At 39.3% G+C, this 16,647-nt stretch overlaps 1 protein-coding gene across 2 annotated transcripts in view; it reads right to left on the reverse strand.

Moving 5' to 3' along the window:
* The window catches only part of LOC145415734 (carnosine N-methyltransferase), a 101,807-nt gene that overhangs the window by 58,287 nt on the left and 26,873 nt on the right, over positions 1 to 16,647 (reverse strand). For both annotated transcript variants that reach the window (XM_080284967.1, XM_080284966.1), the window contains exon 5: positions 6,342 to 6,482. In XM_080284967.1, coding sequence (XP_080141093.1) covers positions 6,342 to 6,482 — 141 coding nt within the window. The remainder of the gene's footprint in view (positions 1 to 6,341; positions 6,483 to 16,647) is intronic.

Below are 16,647 nucleotides of genomic sequence, written 5' to 3' on the forward strand. Positions count from 1 at the left end.
TTCATGATACTTTCAGATGGTTTGATTAAACTTAAGAGATTTTTCATAGATATAGTAGGTGGGGGTGCTCACCATCCACTCACTCAATATAGTGCTGCTCTCAGGTGACTACCCTTTCCTCTCCTCCCTCCTTTCCTTCCTTCCTCTTCACTTTTTCTTTACTACGTTCTTTCCTCGTTCTTCTGTCTACGGGTGACTTTACACTCCCTTTTTTGTCTTTCTTTCCTTCATTCTTTCCTGTTCTTTCTGCCTATGGGTGACTCTACACTGAGTGACAAGCCGAATTGTTTCCTGTACACCAGGAAACCATTTGCTATGCTGGGTGGCAACCATATAACCAAATTATGGCACCTGGTGGTTTAGTGGATAATTATGGCGCTCCGATCGGATTGAGCTGGTGAAGGTTTATATCCAAGTGGTGGTTGGGGTTATTGCTCACATAATGCCATTCAGGGATGAGTAAGGCTGGTCACTCTCATCTTAAATGTCAAGACCAACTTGCCTAGCCCCGGGCTCCTACGCTCTTCATGGGACAACGTAGGACTGGATGATGGATGATGATGGAGACATTAAATACAGCCTTCATTAATATATTAGTACAGAAAGTCTCCCCTGATCAGAATGACATCATCTACAGTCCAGAGATAGTGGTTGTTGCTGTGACCTGGGGTCATTTGAATGTGACCACAATGGACTGCAACCTGAAGCTGCCCTTCTGCAGTACACAGGTAGCAAGAATGAAATGAAAAATTCATCACAGAACAGGGGTAAGATAAATAAAATATTCTGGACTAGGGCTGCCTAGCCTTAAGACCACAAGTTGACAGTAATCTTTCCTTACAAAAGCTGTGTGTCTCATTCTGAAATGTCATACCATTCTCATATACATGCACCAATGAAATATGCTTTACCTGTTCAACTTTCACTCTGATGACATACTGTATTTTCCATCAATCAGACTATCACCAGATTACTGTGTTTAGCTTCAGAAAGGTTACTCCAACTAATAGCAAAATGACTCAACATCAGAAAGTCTCTTTTAAGCTGAAGGAATCATCCAGTACTATTGTGGCTGGAATAAACAAAAAGAATTTGTCATCAGACAGCAGGGGCTAACCTTGCATCCTGAGATAACAGATTCACAAACAATTAATATCCTGTTGTAACTGATTTCTTTTTGCAAGAAAGACAAAGAAATTTCTGAAACTTCTTATGTCTGTTTATCATCCTGCAAAAACAAATCTTAGTTACAAAATCAAAAATACTGTAAGTTACTTTCATTTTACAGGAAAGACAATGACACAATGATGAATATAACCATATCTCTGGTTCTTCAAAAAAAAAAAAAAAAAAAAAAAAAAAAAAAAAGCTATGGGAGAAAATTATAAGTACAGTCATTCCTCCCTTAGTCTAAGATGTGTTCTGGTGAAATACTACATAAAGCAAAACAGTCTATGTGGAACAAGCTTTTGACTCATGATTTATATACAGTACTGGGAAAATATGTAACTTCACAGCAACTTTAGGGTAAAAACACACATTAGTTCTTCAGCAACTAAATTAGTAAAACAAGTATAACCTCCCTGAACTTGGTGATATCATTTGATATCGATGCTACCAGAAAATTTTTTACTTAGAATAAGTTTCTTGTATTCAAGGGGATTACCAAAGTAATAACTACCCCCTTCAGTTTGCAAAAATCTATCCTAAGATGCAAAAAACATGAAAAAGCCCTGTACCGCCCTGTAAGGAGGTGAAGAGGAGGAGAAGAAATGGAATATAAAGTGACAGGAAGGAAAGGGAGGAGTGATAAGAAAATGGCAGACACAAAGATATAATGAGAAGAGGGAAAGAAGAATTAGACAGTACTACATCAACTGTGTGGATGATGGTCACCACCACCTACGACCAAGGGTGAAGGGGTTAAATGAGGACTGCCTATACAGTACTTTTATGAATCTTGGTCACTGTATTATGATGTACTGTACACCCTCAATATAACTAACTAAATGGTACCTGACCCTTGATGTTACAGCCGAACACCATGCTGTTCGATAATTTCCGAGGCGTTGTGGCTCTTACCAAAGATCGTTAAATATAGAGTGTTATTCGGCCATACAGTCATAGACAATAATATACATCTAGGTCTAAATGGCTCTTTTTTCTCAATAAATGTTCTATTTATGGCTCCTCTTACAATGCTGCTCATCCAAAGACTGATGCAGTTGTGTGTGTGTGTGTGTGTGTGTGTGTGTGTGTGTGTGTGTGGGTGTAGTTACCTATTTACCTATTTGTAGTATACAGGAATTGAGCTAAGCTCATGTTGTCCTGTCTCCATATCTACATTTATCCAGTCTAGTTTTAAACACATGAATGTTTTTTGCCTGCAAAATCTCTTCGTCTATGTCATTCCAAATACCTATGCTTCTGTTCGGGAAAATGAACCTTTCAAGATCATTAAGACATCTACTTATTCTCAACCTGAAATCATGACCTCTTGTTCCTCCATCATCCAACACAAAAAGATCCTCTCTATCCACCCTTTCCAGTTCTCTTACATTTCTAAACATTGTGACTTGACATCTCTCTTTGTAGGTCAGTTCCCTTAGGCACAGTATCATCCTTGTTGCCATCCGTTGAACCCTCTATAGTTTATCAATATGCTTCTTCAAATGAGGTGACCATACCACCGCCGCAAACTCTAATCTTGGTCTTATCACGGTCATTATTGACTCCCTCAGCATTTCCTGTCCATATAATTAAAAGCCACTCATGTTGGTCAGTAATCCATAAGTGCCTCCACTGTTTCTGTTTATATGCTTTTCTGGTGACAAGTCATCCTGAATAATCACTCCCAAGTCTTTCTCATCTTTTCTTTTACTAATAATCTCATTGCCCATTTTATATATCCAGTGTGGTCTTTTTTCAATCATTTCCATTTCTAATACATAACACTTCTTGGCATTAAAATTGCATTTTCGAAGTACGGATCCAGCTGTGGAGTTTACCTAAGTCCTCCTGCAGTTTTTTACAACTGTCAATACAGTTAATATATTTCATGATTTCAGTATCATCTGCGGACATACTCATGTAACTATTCAAACCTTCTGGCAAATCATTTATATACAAGTATATCAGAAACATTACCAGGTACTGGAGCTAAGACAGAGCCCTAGGGGACTCCACTAGTCACATTTCTCCATTATGAAAACTTGTCTTTTATAACTGTTCTCATCTGCAATCTTGTCAGATAATCTCCCATCCACTTCAACTGGTTTCCATGCACTCCTCCAAAGGTCTTCAACTTCCACAGCAGTCTCTTATAAGGCATCCAGTCAAATGCTTTCTTGAGATCAAGATAGACACAATCTGCCCATCCCTCTCTCTCTTGTATAACATCTATTACCCTACTATAGAAACTTAATTGGTTGGTAATGCAAGATCTTCCTTCCCTAAAACCAAATTGTCTTGGTGTTATCATTTCATTTTCTTCTAAATAGGATCTCTCCTATCTCCTCCCTTGAAGACTGGCAGAATATTTGCTCTTTTCTAGTCTGTTTTCGAGAGAGCTCTTGATCACATACACCGGCCACAATAATTGGTCAGCACATTCCTTCAGGATCCATCCTACCACAGCATCTGGTCCCATTGCTTTCCTCACATCCAAGTCCCTCATCAGTTGTAGCACCCCATTCATGTCAACTGCAATTTCTGCCATTCCCATCATCCCGGGTTCCATTTCATGTTCCCTAAACTCCTCTTCCAGCACACAGACTGACTGCAGCTTGTTGTTTAATATTTCGCACATTTCTTCTTCTCTTTCGTAAGTTTCATCTCCATCCCTCAATCGTATTATACTTTCCTTAACTTTTCTTACATTTAGCTACAATATCTTTTTCATATTTCCTTTCTTCCTCTCTCCACACCCTTACATATTCATTTCTTACCTTCTTATACTCCTCCCAAGCCCTTTCACTATACCTTCTTCTCACTCTATTCCATGCTCTTCTTCTTGCCTCACATATCATGCTACACCTATGGTTAAACCATTCTTTCTTCCTTTCCACTGTTGCGGAGAATTTCGGGACATACTAACTCCTGTTTTATATGCCTCTATCAAAAACTCATATTTCTCATCAACATTTGTGATCGTATTCATTTTTCCCCAACCTACATTTTGGAAAATGTTCCTCAGGGAAGCAAAGTCAGTCTTCCCATAACTGTATCTGTTTTCTCTGTGTTTTTCATCTCGTTCTCCTTCCCTAACTCCCACCACTTCCATCTCAATAACCAGACGATCACTTAAACCAAAGAGGCATTGGTAGATTATGTTCTTCACATCATTTGGGTCCTTTGTGAATACCAATTCCAGCCTTGATGGTTCATCATCTCCTCTACTTCTTGTATTTTCTTTAACTGAGTTAACATGTTTTCCATCACCAATTCCATTAATTTATTTCCCCATGATTCCTCATTCTTCCCAGCATCCAAACTTTCCCAATTAAACTTTATTATCAATTAAAATCCCCCATACTTATTATTCTATTTCTTCATTCAATGACCATCTTTAGCATAATAATGGATTCTCTTATTTACCGCTCATAATCTTTTGTCCATGCCATAGTTTGGGGGGCATAAAATACTATTACATCTATTTTTTTTCTCCATAACAGTCCTCGATTTCCATTCCCAAAAGTTCAGCCGTGGTATTTTCAATTTTTATATTTTTTGTTCTCAAGTTGGTATGGGTTAAAATCATTACAACTCCCTCAAACTTGCTTTCTCTATCCTTCTTCCAAATATTATAACTGTTCCATCCAAATAATTTTGTATCAACATCTTGGGGCAATTTAGTCTCCACCAAGCAAACAATTTCAGTTTTCTTTTCATTTATATAGTCTCCAATTTCCCCTTTATTAGATATTAACCCATCTACATTACTATACATGATACTTTGATTTACTGCCCGTTATATCTTTACTCATTATTCCCTTTTTCATATTCATAACCATCCCCCTTGTTTCCTTCACTTCTAGTTCCTCATATACCACTTCCTTACTTTCAAATCTATCACTCTCCAAAAAAAGTTTTACATTCTTCCTCTGTCCTCCTGTCATTTTTTTCCCTACTTGTTCCTTCAATGATTTTAAAATGTCTTTTTCTTCATTCAAATATTTTCTTACTATAATATTTTCCATCCCTGCCGCTTTACTTAGTTTCCTGGTCACTTTAAATATGTCATTTACTACACTTTCTGATGACACCTTAACTCTCATTGGTCTTGCTTCCCCTTTCTTATGTCCCTATCCTCAATTTCTTTTTCCCACTTGTTTCCTTCAGGATCGATCTTCCCCAATATTTTTCTCGCTTGATTTGAGTCTCGAGTCTCACAGATGTAACCTTTTCTTCCTCCTCTCTGTTTCCAAATATTACCACAACTCTATTCCTTTCCACTGTTTCTCTCACTATTTTCTCTTTCTGCTTCAATATTTTCACTACATTTTCCATTTTTCTCTTGTTCATTTCCCTTTCTTCCTGAACGATTTCCCTTAAGCTGACCACTTCTTTCTGTTCTTCTTCCACATGTGCCCACTTTGCCTTATGCTCTTCTATCACACTGCTCACCTTCTCCGTTTTGTTACTGCTCTCCTCTAATTTTCTCCATAATTCAATATTTTCTCGTTTCAAATTCTCTATCCCCTTGTTCGCCATCTCATTGGCGAGTATCACACTCTGTATAGTGTTGTTGGTATTTCAGACATGTTTTTTTATACTAGATCCTCCACTTTCTTTTCTAGTTTACTAATTCTCATAACCAACATATTGACTAAATCCATCACATTGTTTCACCGTCAAATCCTGGAAATTCGGGTCCTTCGATGTTTACATTGTCGGCCATGTCTGATGGTTGGTTACAATACTGACAGCTGTTACTGAAATTCCTATGAACATTCATGTATACTCACTGACACTAGCTCATTATATTTTTGGCAGACTATATTAAAGATACAATACTTTAAATTTTAGACAAGACTATAGGAGACAGGACAAACATAATTCCTGAAAACTACTTCAGGTTTGTCGGGGAGGTTGAGACACATCCGTTCATTCTGGCTGGTCCATGTGTGTGTGTGTGTGTGAGCGTGTGTGTGTGTTTGTGTTTAGGGATGCCACGCTGGTCGGTGTTTCCCAGGGTCCATTCTTTTACGAAACAAGTTTCGTTAAATGAACACAGCTTTTGGCCAGCCCAAGGTGGTCGTTAAAACCAAACTTTGTTAAAAGACAGTTATGTATACAAAGGGTTTACTATACTGTACTGGAATTTCATATCAGGGACCCACTTATTGAGGACGAAATTTGAGGCAAACAGCATGAAGAGGCTGAATTCATTGCCCTGACAAGCAAAACCTCTCTTGGCCAGTTCATACGCCAGGCGCCCAAGTCCTGCCCCAGGCACCAGGATCTTGACATCTTGCCGGTTCCTGCCGCAGGAGATAAGATATGGTTTTTGAGGTGATGTTTACTCACTTTACACTGGTGATACAGCTCCCCCCCCCCTTTTTTTTTTTATCCTTGCTACCTCCAGATGATTTTAGCCTATTAAGCCTGGAGAAAACCTCTAGTAGTGAAGGGGTTAGTGGCTATATCTGACCTCTCCTATTTGAAAAGTCCCTTCTCAGTGAAGGAAAAGTGTCTGAATATAGGATAGATATGAGAAAACATGTCAATTCTCTCCTCAATGAAATAAAAGTATCTGAATTATGGGAAAAATATAAGAAAACTTGTCAAGTCTCTCCTCACTGAAATGAAAGTGTCTGAAGATAGGACAAGTATTAGGAAAACTGTCAAAGTCTCTTCTTGGCAAAATAAATGTATCTGGAGATAAGACAAATAAGACAGTATGTGATCATAATGAAGGAGTTACTCCACTAAGCCCTGGGATACCATATTGATTTTATTCTGCAATGGAAGAAGTTCAGGGAGCTGTTGCATTTCCTGACACTGAGAGGGCTCTCCCTCTGTGCTAAGGGATCTTTGTAAGTGGCATGTGTTAGAAGTGTAATGCTGTATGATAGTGAAACCTGGGCAGTAAATGAAGAGGATATCTGCAGGCTCAAACATACAGAAATGGCAATGATTAGGTGGATGTGCAGTGTGTCCTTGAGTACAAGGCCTGGGGGAGCTAGGTTTACAAAGGAAGGGTTGAGAGGTAGGATCAGACTGGGAGTGTATTAGTGTTGTGATGAGGAGAGGTAGACTGAGATGGTTTGGGCATGTGGAGAGGATGGGGGATGATAATTGGGTGCAGAAAGTGAGAAGTGTTAACACTGGGGGTAAGGTAGTGAGAGGTAGACCGAAAAAGGCCTGGGATGAGGTCACTGAGTGAGACCTCAAGGTTAAGGGACTAAACAGAGAAGCTGTCAGGGATCAAGCAGCATGGAGAGCTGCCATTAGGTGACTAAGGTCGATGCATGCAAGCATACTGGAGCCTTCAAAAATATAAATGATCTCCTGAAGATTTTACTTACTGTACAGCAGACCTTTCACATGGGAGGGGTTATATACAGCCCTTCAGTATGAAAATTTTTCTGTAAGTTGTATATAATCATCTGGCAGCAGCAAGAATAATCTACAGATATCATCTGGAGTCTAGAGGTTAAGAGAAATTAACTTTTTCACTGTCATGATGGCTTTTATACAGTACTTTATCCCATCCATATGATTCTACTCTTAGCTGAGAACCGACTTTTTGAACTGGAGAGATTTAACATTGCCTTCACTAACCATTCCACTATACGGGTACTCTCTCAATCTAATTAAAACCATTTAGTAGTGGCAATAAAATAAAAAAGAATGTCCTGAGGTTCAAATGGTTAAGAATCTATTAATTTCAATGCAAGAAAATATGTTTATGGTATAATAATACTGCAGTCACAATAACCTACTTTCTACAAATTCAGAAAAAGGATTTTAATATTAACCCTTAAACGGATGGCAATTCTTGGCAGTCATTCCTCATGTGTGCAAAAATAAATTCAAAAGCATTTTTCTCCATATAAAAAGCAGTTCAGGAAAAAAAGTATGCAAAATACACAAAAATTCATATACCTTGGTTTGTGTCGGCCTGGATGAGCAAGGGAAGAAGAGCGCAATGTTTCAGATTAGCGCAATACAATACTGTACGTTCGGCTAAAAATATGGCATTTCAGAAATTCATAAAATGGTTATATGCATGCAAAGGTAGGGGAGAAAAAAAAAAAAAAAAAAAAAAAAAAAAAAAAGGTCGGTTAACCCAGAGCAACTGTGAATGTAGCCACTGTCCTACACAGAGCATCCACAGATGTCAGCCACCGTTTAAGGGTTAAAGTAAAATAAAAAGACAAAACTATGGGTAGCGCTAAACTACAAAAAGGCATAACAAATAGCTAAGCAATGATGAGACATTGATGTTTATGCTGTCAGTACTGTACACACAATATAAACGCACCACACAGGAGAGGTCTGACAATATCTTACTTCAAAGTGGCCAAGCTTCAATGATGTGGGATATGCTTTTCTGCAGTTAACCTAACACAGCTGATCAGCCTCAACACCCATTCCTAACCTCCTTCCTCCCCCCGATAAAAAAGGAGAGAACTGCATCACATTGTGCCATAAAATATATTTAAAATGTTTGCAGGTATCAAAGTATGCAGCTTCATTTAATGTGTCTTGCATAATACTCTCATGAAACAGTACTTGCTCAATGGTTACATGTAAAAGTAATTTTAACTATATGCTTGACTGGCTAATATTTTTAAGGGAGTCGCAGGGACTGCACTGTCAGTTGGCACTGTGCCAATGTGTGTGCATGACACAGAATCTATATGTAACTGAGGCTCAACTCTAGGAGAAAGGGGTCTGCTATTGACTGACTAACTGTGTAAGACATTCATGTCAGCCCTGTTCTAAACAGTTAACACAGCAAAGCTTGCGATGCACATGTATATGTGGATATGACAACAATACATGGCTAAGAAATTTCACAAATAAGTTGTGCAGTATATGGCTATCAACAGAAAAGCAGGTTAACTAAAGTGGGGTAGAATTATTGAACATTTTTCAACGGCACCTCTGTGGTGTAAAAATCTTTCATGTTAGATATGCACCAATACTGTTTAGATTGTGTGTACCTGTACCTACCCAAGAAAACAAGGAGAAATGGCATTTTATTCAATACAATCAATATTCAAGATAAAAAATACATCCCAATGGACAGGATTGAATCATGTAAAGTAATATAATCATAACGTTTAATAACCTACGGCAGAAGCTTTACTCTTGATATAAGGGTGATGGTGAACAACATACATATGTGTTATGTATAGTACCAGTGTGTGTGTGTGTGTGTGTGTGTGTGTTCATACCTAACTGTATCTTAACAGGAATGAGTCAAGCTCGTACTGGCCCGAGTATTAGATCATTTTTATCATACATATCCTCAAATCTATTAATTGTTTGGCACACACTATTTCATTCGGTACTCCATTCCACTGATTAACTGCCCTACTTGGGAAACTAAATTCCCTTAAATCTTTATCACCTCTCTTTTTATGTAGTTTTCTGCAGTGCCCTCTTGGTGACGATTCTCCATAGCTTATACACTCATTTATGTCTATTTTCTCTTTCCCTGGGATGTATTTATATAGCATAATCATGTCTCCACTTTTCCTCCTCTCCTGTAGTGTTTGTAGACTCAGTTTTTCTAGTCTCTCGTCGTAGCTTAGATCCCTTAAGCTTGGTACCCATCTGTGTGTGTGTGTGTGTGTGTGTGTGTGTGTGTGTGTGTGTGTGTGTGTGTACCAGTGGATCCTGGAATAGAAGATAACTGATGGTAATGTGACCCTTTTTTTTATTAATTCTGTTACAAAAGTATCTGTTACCCATTGCTGGGAAACAGTTATGAGTTCTGGTGCTGAGGAACATTACAAACCCCTGAACCTTTAACTGTATTGGCACAGTAACCCTGTCTTATCCCCACCATTCACCTCTATTATCAATCTGAATAGGTATACGTTATTCTATTCCTTGTGTACAAAGAGATGATCAATATCAAAAGATCTAGTTTATGTATTACTGAAAACTACTTATTAGTAAGCACCCTTTGGATCCAGGCCCTGGTGTTCTGGTACATTCAATACCCATCTTCTGGGCCCTGAATGAACCACCAGTGTTCACCATCACCCTATGATCTTGTTGTGAGCAGTTCATACATCTCAAAAAGTGAGCAATGAGAAAGCCCTCACTATTTAGAACTTTCCTTTATCAGATACCTTCAACCTACCAGGCATTCTTCTGTCACTGTCATTGTCACGGAACCAAATCTTACTCCCACTTTAATGATGGTATAAATGATAATGGAATCTATTAGGCCCACAGCCATATCCTTATAACTTACAGCATGATGATGATGATGATGATGATGATGATGATGATGATGATGATGATAATAATAATAATAAATACAGTAATAATAATAACAATAATAATAATCATCATCATCATCTTCATCATCATCCGGACCTCCTTTCCCACCCTACAGTAGGGCAGGGTGAGGAGTAGCAATGTCCAGACAGCCCAAATTTGCCCAATCCAATGGGCCACACTTCCATTCACTCATCATTCAAGCCCTCGGAATCCTGGCTCTATCGGATACGTCAAAAACTTTCATCACGATCTGTAGCTTTACATAAATGTATCCGATTGAGTCAATCCGGATGCTGCCTCTTTAAAAAGGGATGCCAAATCCCTGATCATGCACTCCTCCTCACAACATTCATCCAGCCAGCTCGATCTCTTGTCAGTACCCTAGCCTCACCGACTTCCAAACCTCCCTTCCTCACTCGCTCATCCACCATATCTCTCTACCTTCTCCTTGATCTACCTCGCCTCCTCCCTCCTTCAAATTCACTCAGATATACCTTTTTCACCACTCTATTGTTATCCATTCTCTCTACATGACCATACTATCTCAGTGCACTCTCTTCGATTCTGGTGTCCACAGACTTCCTCACCCCAGATCTTTCACAAATCACATTATTTTGCATCTTATCCACCCTCTGTGCCCCACATACATTCCTCAGCAGTCCCATCTCCACTGCTGTTACTCCTGACTTTTCATTTTCATGCCACATCATAGTCTCACATCTCTATGTTAAAGATGGCACTAAAACTCCTTAATGTAAGCCTCGTGCAGCTGCAACAGTCAAGCCTCTGTTTCTTATCAAGGCCTTCATTGCACCAGTTACTTTTCTTTCTTGTGTCATGCTACTTTCTACTTCTTTTGCACATTTCCCTCTCTTTTCTATCACCTGTACCCAGGTATTTGAACTCTCTCACCAATTCCAGCCTCTCTCCATTCACTCTAACATCACTCTCAATAACCATCACTTTACCGTTTTCGACATTTACTCTCAGAGCACGATGCTCACAGACATCACCAAAACTCTGCACTAGCCTACCAAGTTCTTGTCCAGTACTTGCAAGCAGTACTGCATCATCAGCATACAAGTCTGAGATATTCCAACCATGCCATTCATTATCAACACCATCACTCTCTCCATTACTCATGTTTTTACTTCTCTTATCACCCCATCCATATATATATATTGAACCACCATGGGGACATCACAACCTTGTCACACACCCCCACTGATCGTGAACCATTCATTTAGATGTCCTTTAACCCATACACATGGTTCACTACCGACATAAAAACATGATCTCACCTAGCAGCTTATCATCTACAATGCACATGCGCAAAACTTTCCACAATCCTTCTCTGTCCACTTTGTCGAATGGTTTTTCCAGATCCATGAATGTTATAAATACCTTATGGTCCTTCTCACAAGCCTTCTCTGCTATCTGTCTCACTGCAAATATTTGATCCACATATCCTATTCCACTCCTAAAGCCACCCTGTTCATCACTCACTAGGACTTCCGATATCTCTCTTACTTTATAATAATTCTTCCATGTACCTTCCCAACCACACTCAATAATAATTATAATGATAATAATATTAATAATAATAATAATAATAACAATAATACTGTAACATCTATTATGATCACTTTATAGCTCCTGGGCATTTCTCCCACTGTTTCACCAACTCATCTCAAAACTTGTCTTTCTCTCTCTCACTCCTGTCATTGTTCATTTCCATTAAATACTTTACTTTTCCAGGTCGTCAGAGTTTGCTGGTGACCAGTTTGATGTCAGTTTGGGGGTTAGGAGGGAAACTTCTCCAAAATGACACTCTCAACAGTAATTTTTCCCAAGAGATTAGCTATTTCTAAATCATGAGATTCTCAAATTACAGCATGTGCCCAGTCTCATAAGACCATGATTTAGGAGATCCCACTGTAAATAGCTGTGATATCATTCATATACAAGCTTAGTCAGCAGAAGTGGCAGGACTTTAAACCCTATAGTCATCCATGACAACACCTCTCCCCAGGTCATACCTCCTTGACTAAAGAATGGCTCTGACCTGTCCCATCACAGATTCAACGAACAAAGAAAGTCAGTTGTCTCAAAAGATGTTGGGAATTTACTATATAACCTAGGGGTTGTATGTGAAAAATACTGATCAGAGAAAGATAACTGGTGAACAGCTCTAGGCTCATAAGACACAAGGGATCATCTTCACTTAATATAATATCTGGGCATGCCAGCAAGTTTCAACAATTCAACAAGATACGGCATTTTGGTTCACCATACTTTAGAACCTTGAAAGTAACTGGATACATTTTAAATTCTACTCTAGCCTTTACTAGCAACCAGTGTAACTCAGTTAGAGAAAAGGTAGTGGGGGTTCTTGGAGAAAGGCCAAAGATAAGCCTTGATGCCCAGTTCAAAACAGACTGAACCTTTAGTATATTACTTGGAAGGACAATCCATAATGAGCTGCAATAATCAACACAAGACAAAACCACTGTGTGGACTAGTGTTAAAAGGACTTCATCTATTTAGAAACTGTTTTCCTGAATACAGGTTTCTGATGAGCAGGTTACAACTTCTGACAACTTGAGTAATATGTTCTTTATATTCAGTTTCAAAATAAAATGTACACCCAGATTTCAAACAGACTGGATGAAGTTGTGACTTGCCAGGCTCTATAGTCAGGGAATTATCAGCATCACCATCCCTTCTGTTTCCTTGAATAATAATGATTTCTGTTTTACAATCACTTAGTTTAAGTCTCCTCTTTGCCAACCAGATCTTAATATTAGATATTAAGGTTTCCAGTCTATTCTTAGTAACATTAATATCAGTCATCTTAACATAAAGCTGTGTGTCACTGAGATAAAAACTATAGGACACATCATGTGCATTAAGTAGAGATGATAAATTTCTTGTATATAAACTGTAAAAAAAACTGGACCAAAAATAGCTACCACACTACGAGATCTGTCAGGGTTGGTAAGCCCACAACTTTTGATGATAATTTCCGATGCACATGATTAAGAGCGAGAGTGTATTGGGATTTCATAATGGCTGACTGCATTTTGTAACATAGGATGCCGGAAAATCAGCTCCAATAACCATAAGTGTTCCAAAAAATGTTTCGTTTTCATTTTTGAAGGCTCCAACATGCTTGCATGCGCCGGCCTTGGTCACCTAATGGCGGCTCTCCATGCTGCATGATCTATGGCAGCTTCCCTGTTCAGTCCCTGAACCCTGAGGTCACACTTAATGACCTCGTCCCACGTCTTTCTCGGTCTACCCCTCGCAACCCCATCACTGATATTAACACTTATCACCTTCTGCAACCAATTATCATCCCCGATCCTCTCCACACGCCCAAACCATCTCAATCTACCTCCCCTCATCACAACACCAATACACTCCAGTCCCATGCTACCTCTTAATTCTTCCATTGTAAACCCAGTTCCCCCAGGCGTTGAACGCAGGGATGCACTGCGCATCCACCTAATCATTGTCATTTCTGTATGTCTGAGCCTGCGAATATCCTCTTCCTTTACTGCCCAAGTCTCACTACCATGCAGCATCACATTCCTAACACATGCTACTTATAAAGACCCCTTAGCACATAGGGAGAGTCCTCTCAATGCCAGGAGAGGCAACAGCTCCCTGAACTTCTTCCAACCACTTCTCACCCTAGCCAGAGAGCTAGCTCCAGTCCCATCTCTAGCACATATCACGTCTGCCAAATAACAAAACTCTTCCACACACTCAAAGAGACTCACCAGCAAGTTCAATCCCTTCATGCCTGACAATCTCCACCTACTCTCCCCGACACGCCGCACACATAAAATCAGCATTACCTCGCAGTCTACCTCTAAGACCACTACATCTCTTGTGCACCCATTTATCACAACACTGCACAACATGGAATTACTTTTCACGCCCTTGTGGCAAACTGCACATGGCCACTCGTCCTCTTCTTTGAGTGTACCGCCACCAACCCTAGATATCATCACTTTAGTTTTATCTGCATTTACCCTTAACCCCTTAACCGCGGGGCGTCACTTTCGTGACGCTTGGGACCAAGGGATCATACCGCGGGGCGTCGCTTTTGTGATTCTGTGTTATTTTGAATTCACCCGGGCTTCCAAGTGGGGGCTTGTATCATCTATCAGTACTGACAATGTCCAACACTAGTCAGCACTCCTAATCTCATCTGTACTCCCATCCATTGTTGACACTTTAGCCATTTCTCCCCGTTCTTGACTCCCCTCCCTACCCCCCCTCCATTACCCTATCCTCTCGCCTGCCCGGCCATGCTACGCTAAGTAAATCTTCCCTGGAATTTTTCACTGATTTCATCCATTGAAATAAGCCCTATGTCGTATTCTTATACCAAATAATATATACAAGAAAGAAATCAGGTAAGTGAGAGTGCCATACACCTGGAATTGGCTAATTATCACCTGACAACACCTCAAGTGCACTCGTTCGCTAATTTTCGCTGTTTTTTTCCCCTTGAAATATGCCGTATAATCTATTTTCGTAATAAATATACATGTAAGGAGGGAAGGGAGAAGCCTAAGTGATATTTACATTCACCTGGAACTACCTAATTTATAATGTATTGTCTAGATTTCCTGCCAATCATATCAGTGCTACACAAAGCTGTTTCAAGATTTAACATTGGTAGCTCTGATTATGTATCTCCTAAGTAGGCCTCTAATCTATTTTCGTAATAAATATACATGTAAGGAGGGAAGGGAGAAGCCTAAGTGATATTTACATTCACCTGGAACTACCAAATTTATAATGTATTGTCTAGATTTCCTGCCAATCATATCAGTGCTAGACTTAGCTGTTTCAAGAAGTAATATTGGTAACTCTGAATAACCCCTAAACAGGCCTCCAGGCTGGCTGGCCCTGCGTTATCAGTTTACTCTCATCTTCCGAAGTGAGAGGACGTATGTTTCTTCTTGCTGACTTCAAGGCCTTTTTTCACCCCCATGCAAATGGCTCTGTGACCTTTACCCCCTACTAAACCTCGTGTGGAAAGAGGTAAAGGGCTGACAATTGATAAAAGAGTGACTACGATCTTTCTATTGAGTAAAACAGTGCAAGTGGAATTGTAAATAATGTGTAAACAGCAAGTGAAAGTAATGAATGTAAATATACGTGAACAATGGAAAATAGTTTGATAAGTTATTTCAAGTGACAGTGCACAACACAGTGTAAATAAAATAGAAATGTAAATAACGTAAATAAAATAGAGAACGTAAATAGAAATGTAAATGAGTAGTATTATAAGAATACGAGTATATACCCTAGGAGTAATGAAAGTGAAAGTTTCACTCTAGCATGTCTGAATGCTATGAGTTATGAGAGTGAAGATGAAAGTGACATTCACTCTCAATGCCAGTATACAGGACGAGAAAGTGAATGCTACGTATTTTACTGAAAGAAATTGAATCCCTAGTGACAATAAACTAATACTACTGAAGGAAACTTATGGATAAAGACTGTAGATATATATAAGTGTTATATAGTAATAGAAATATAAAGTGTGAGGGGTTTTATGAATAATAAATGACAGACTACCAAGAGCGAACTAGTGCCAGTGCGACGATCAGACGCGCTCGTAATTTCCATTGCTTTCACAGTGTTTTTTTTTTTGAGTATGGATCCCAAACTACTTGAAAATTGTAGAATAGTGTTTATAGTGTTTGTATCTGGCTGTGGTAATCATATTACCGGTTGTCGGGAAGTGTAAAGTGGAGACTTCGTTACCCTACTTCAGAGGTCTCCACAAGTCTTACGGTAACCGACGAAGGCTCAACAATCATTCCAGGAGAAAGCTGAAGGTATGTGCCATAAGCATATGTAATTTTATTATTCTAGGACTAATAACTGATTTTTGGCAAATATTTTTTGAGAGTCTGTCGGAGCCCAAATAACCCCGCGGCACATGCAAGTCATTGGTAAACAAGCCCGCGGTGTAGGGGTTAAGCCCTTGTGCCCCATATCATCTCTCCACTTCCTAAATCTTTCCTCTGCCTCCCTTTCATTCTCTACAATCAACTCCAGATCATCAGCATACATCTCCCACGGGAGTCCATTTCTGAAGTCACATGGGAGGGTTTCAAGTACCATGATAAACAACATGTGACTCAAAACTGA

This window comes from Coenobita brevimanus, chromosome 103 (assembly GCF_032717465.1).
Source record: "Coenobita brevimanus isolate Jiangsu-jjx chromosome 103, ASM3271746v2, whole genome shotgun sequence".
Taxonomy (NCBI): domain Eukaryota; kingdom Metazoa; phylum Arthropoda; class Malacostraca; order Decapoda; family Coenobitidae; genus Coenobita; species Coenobita brevimanus.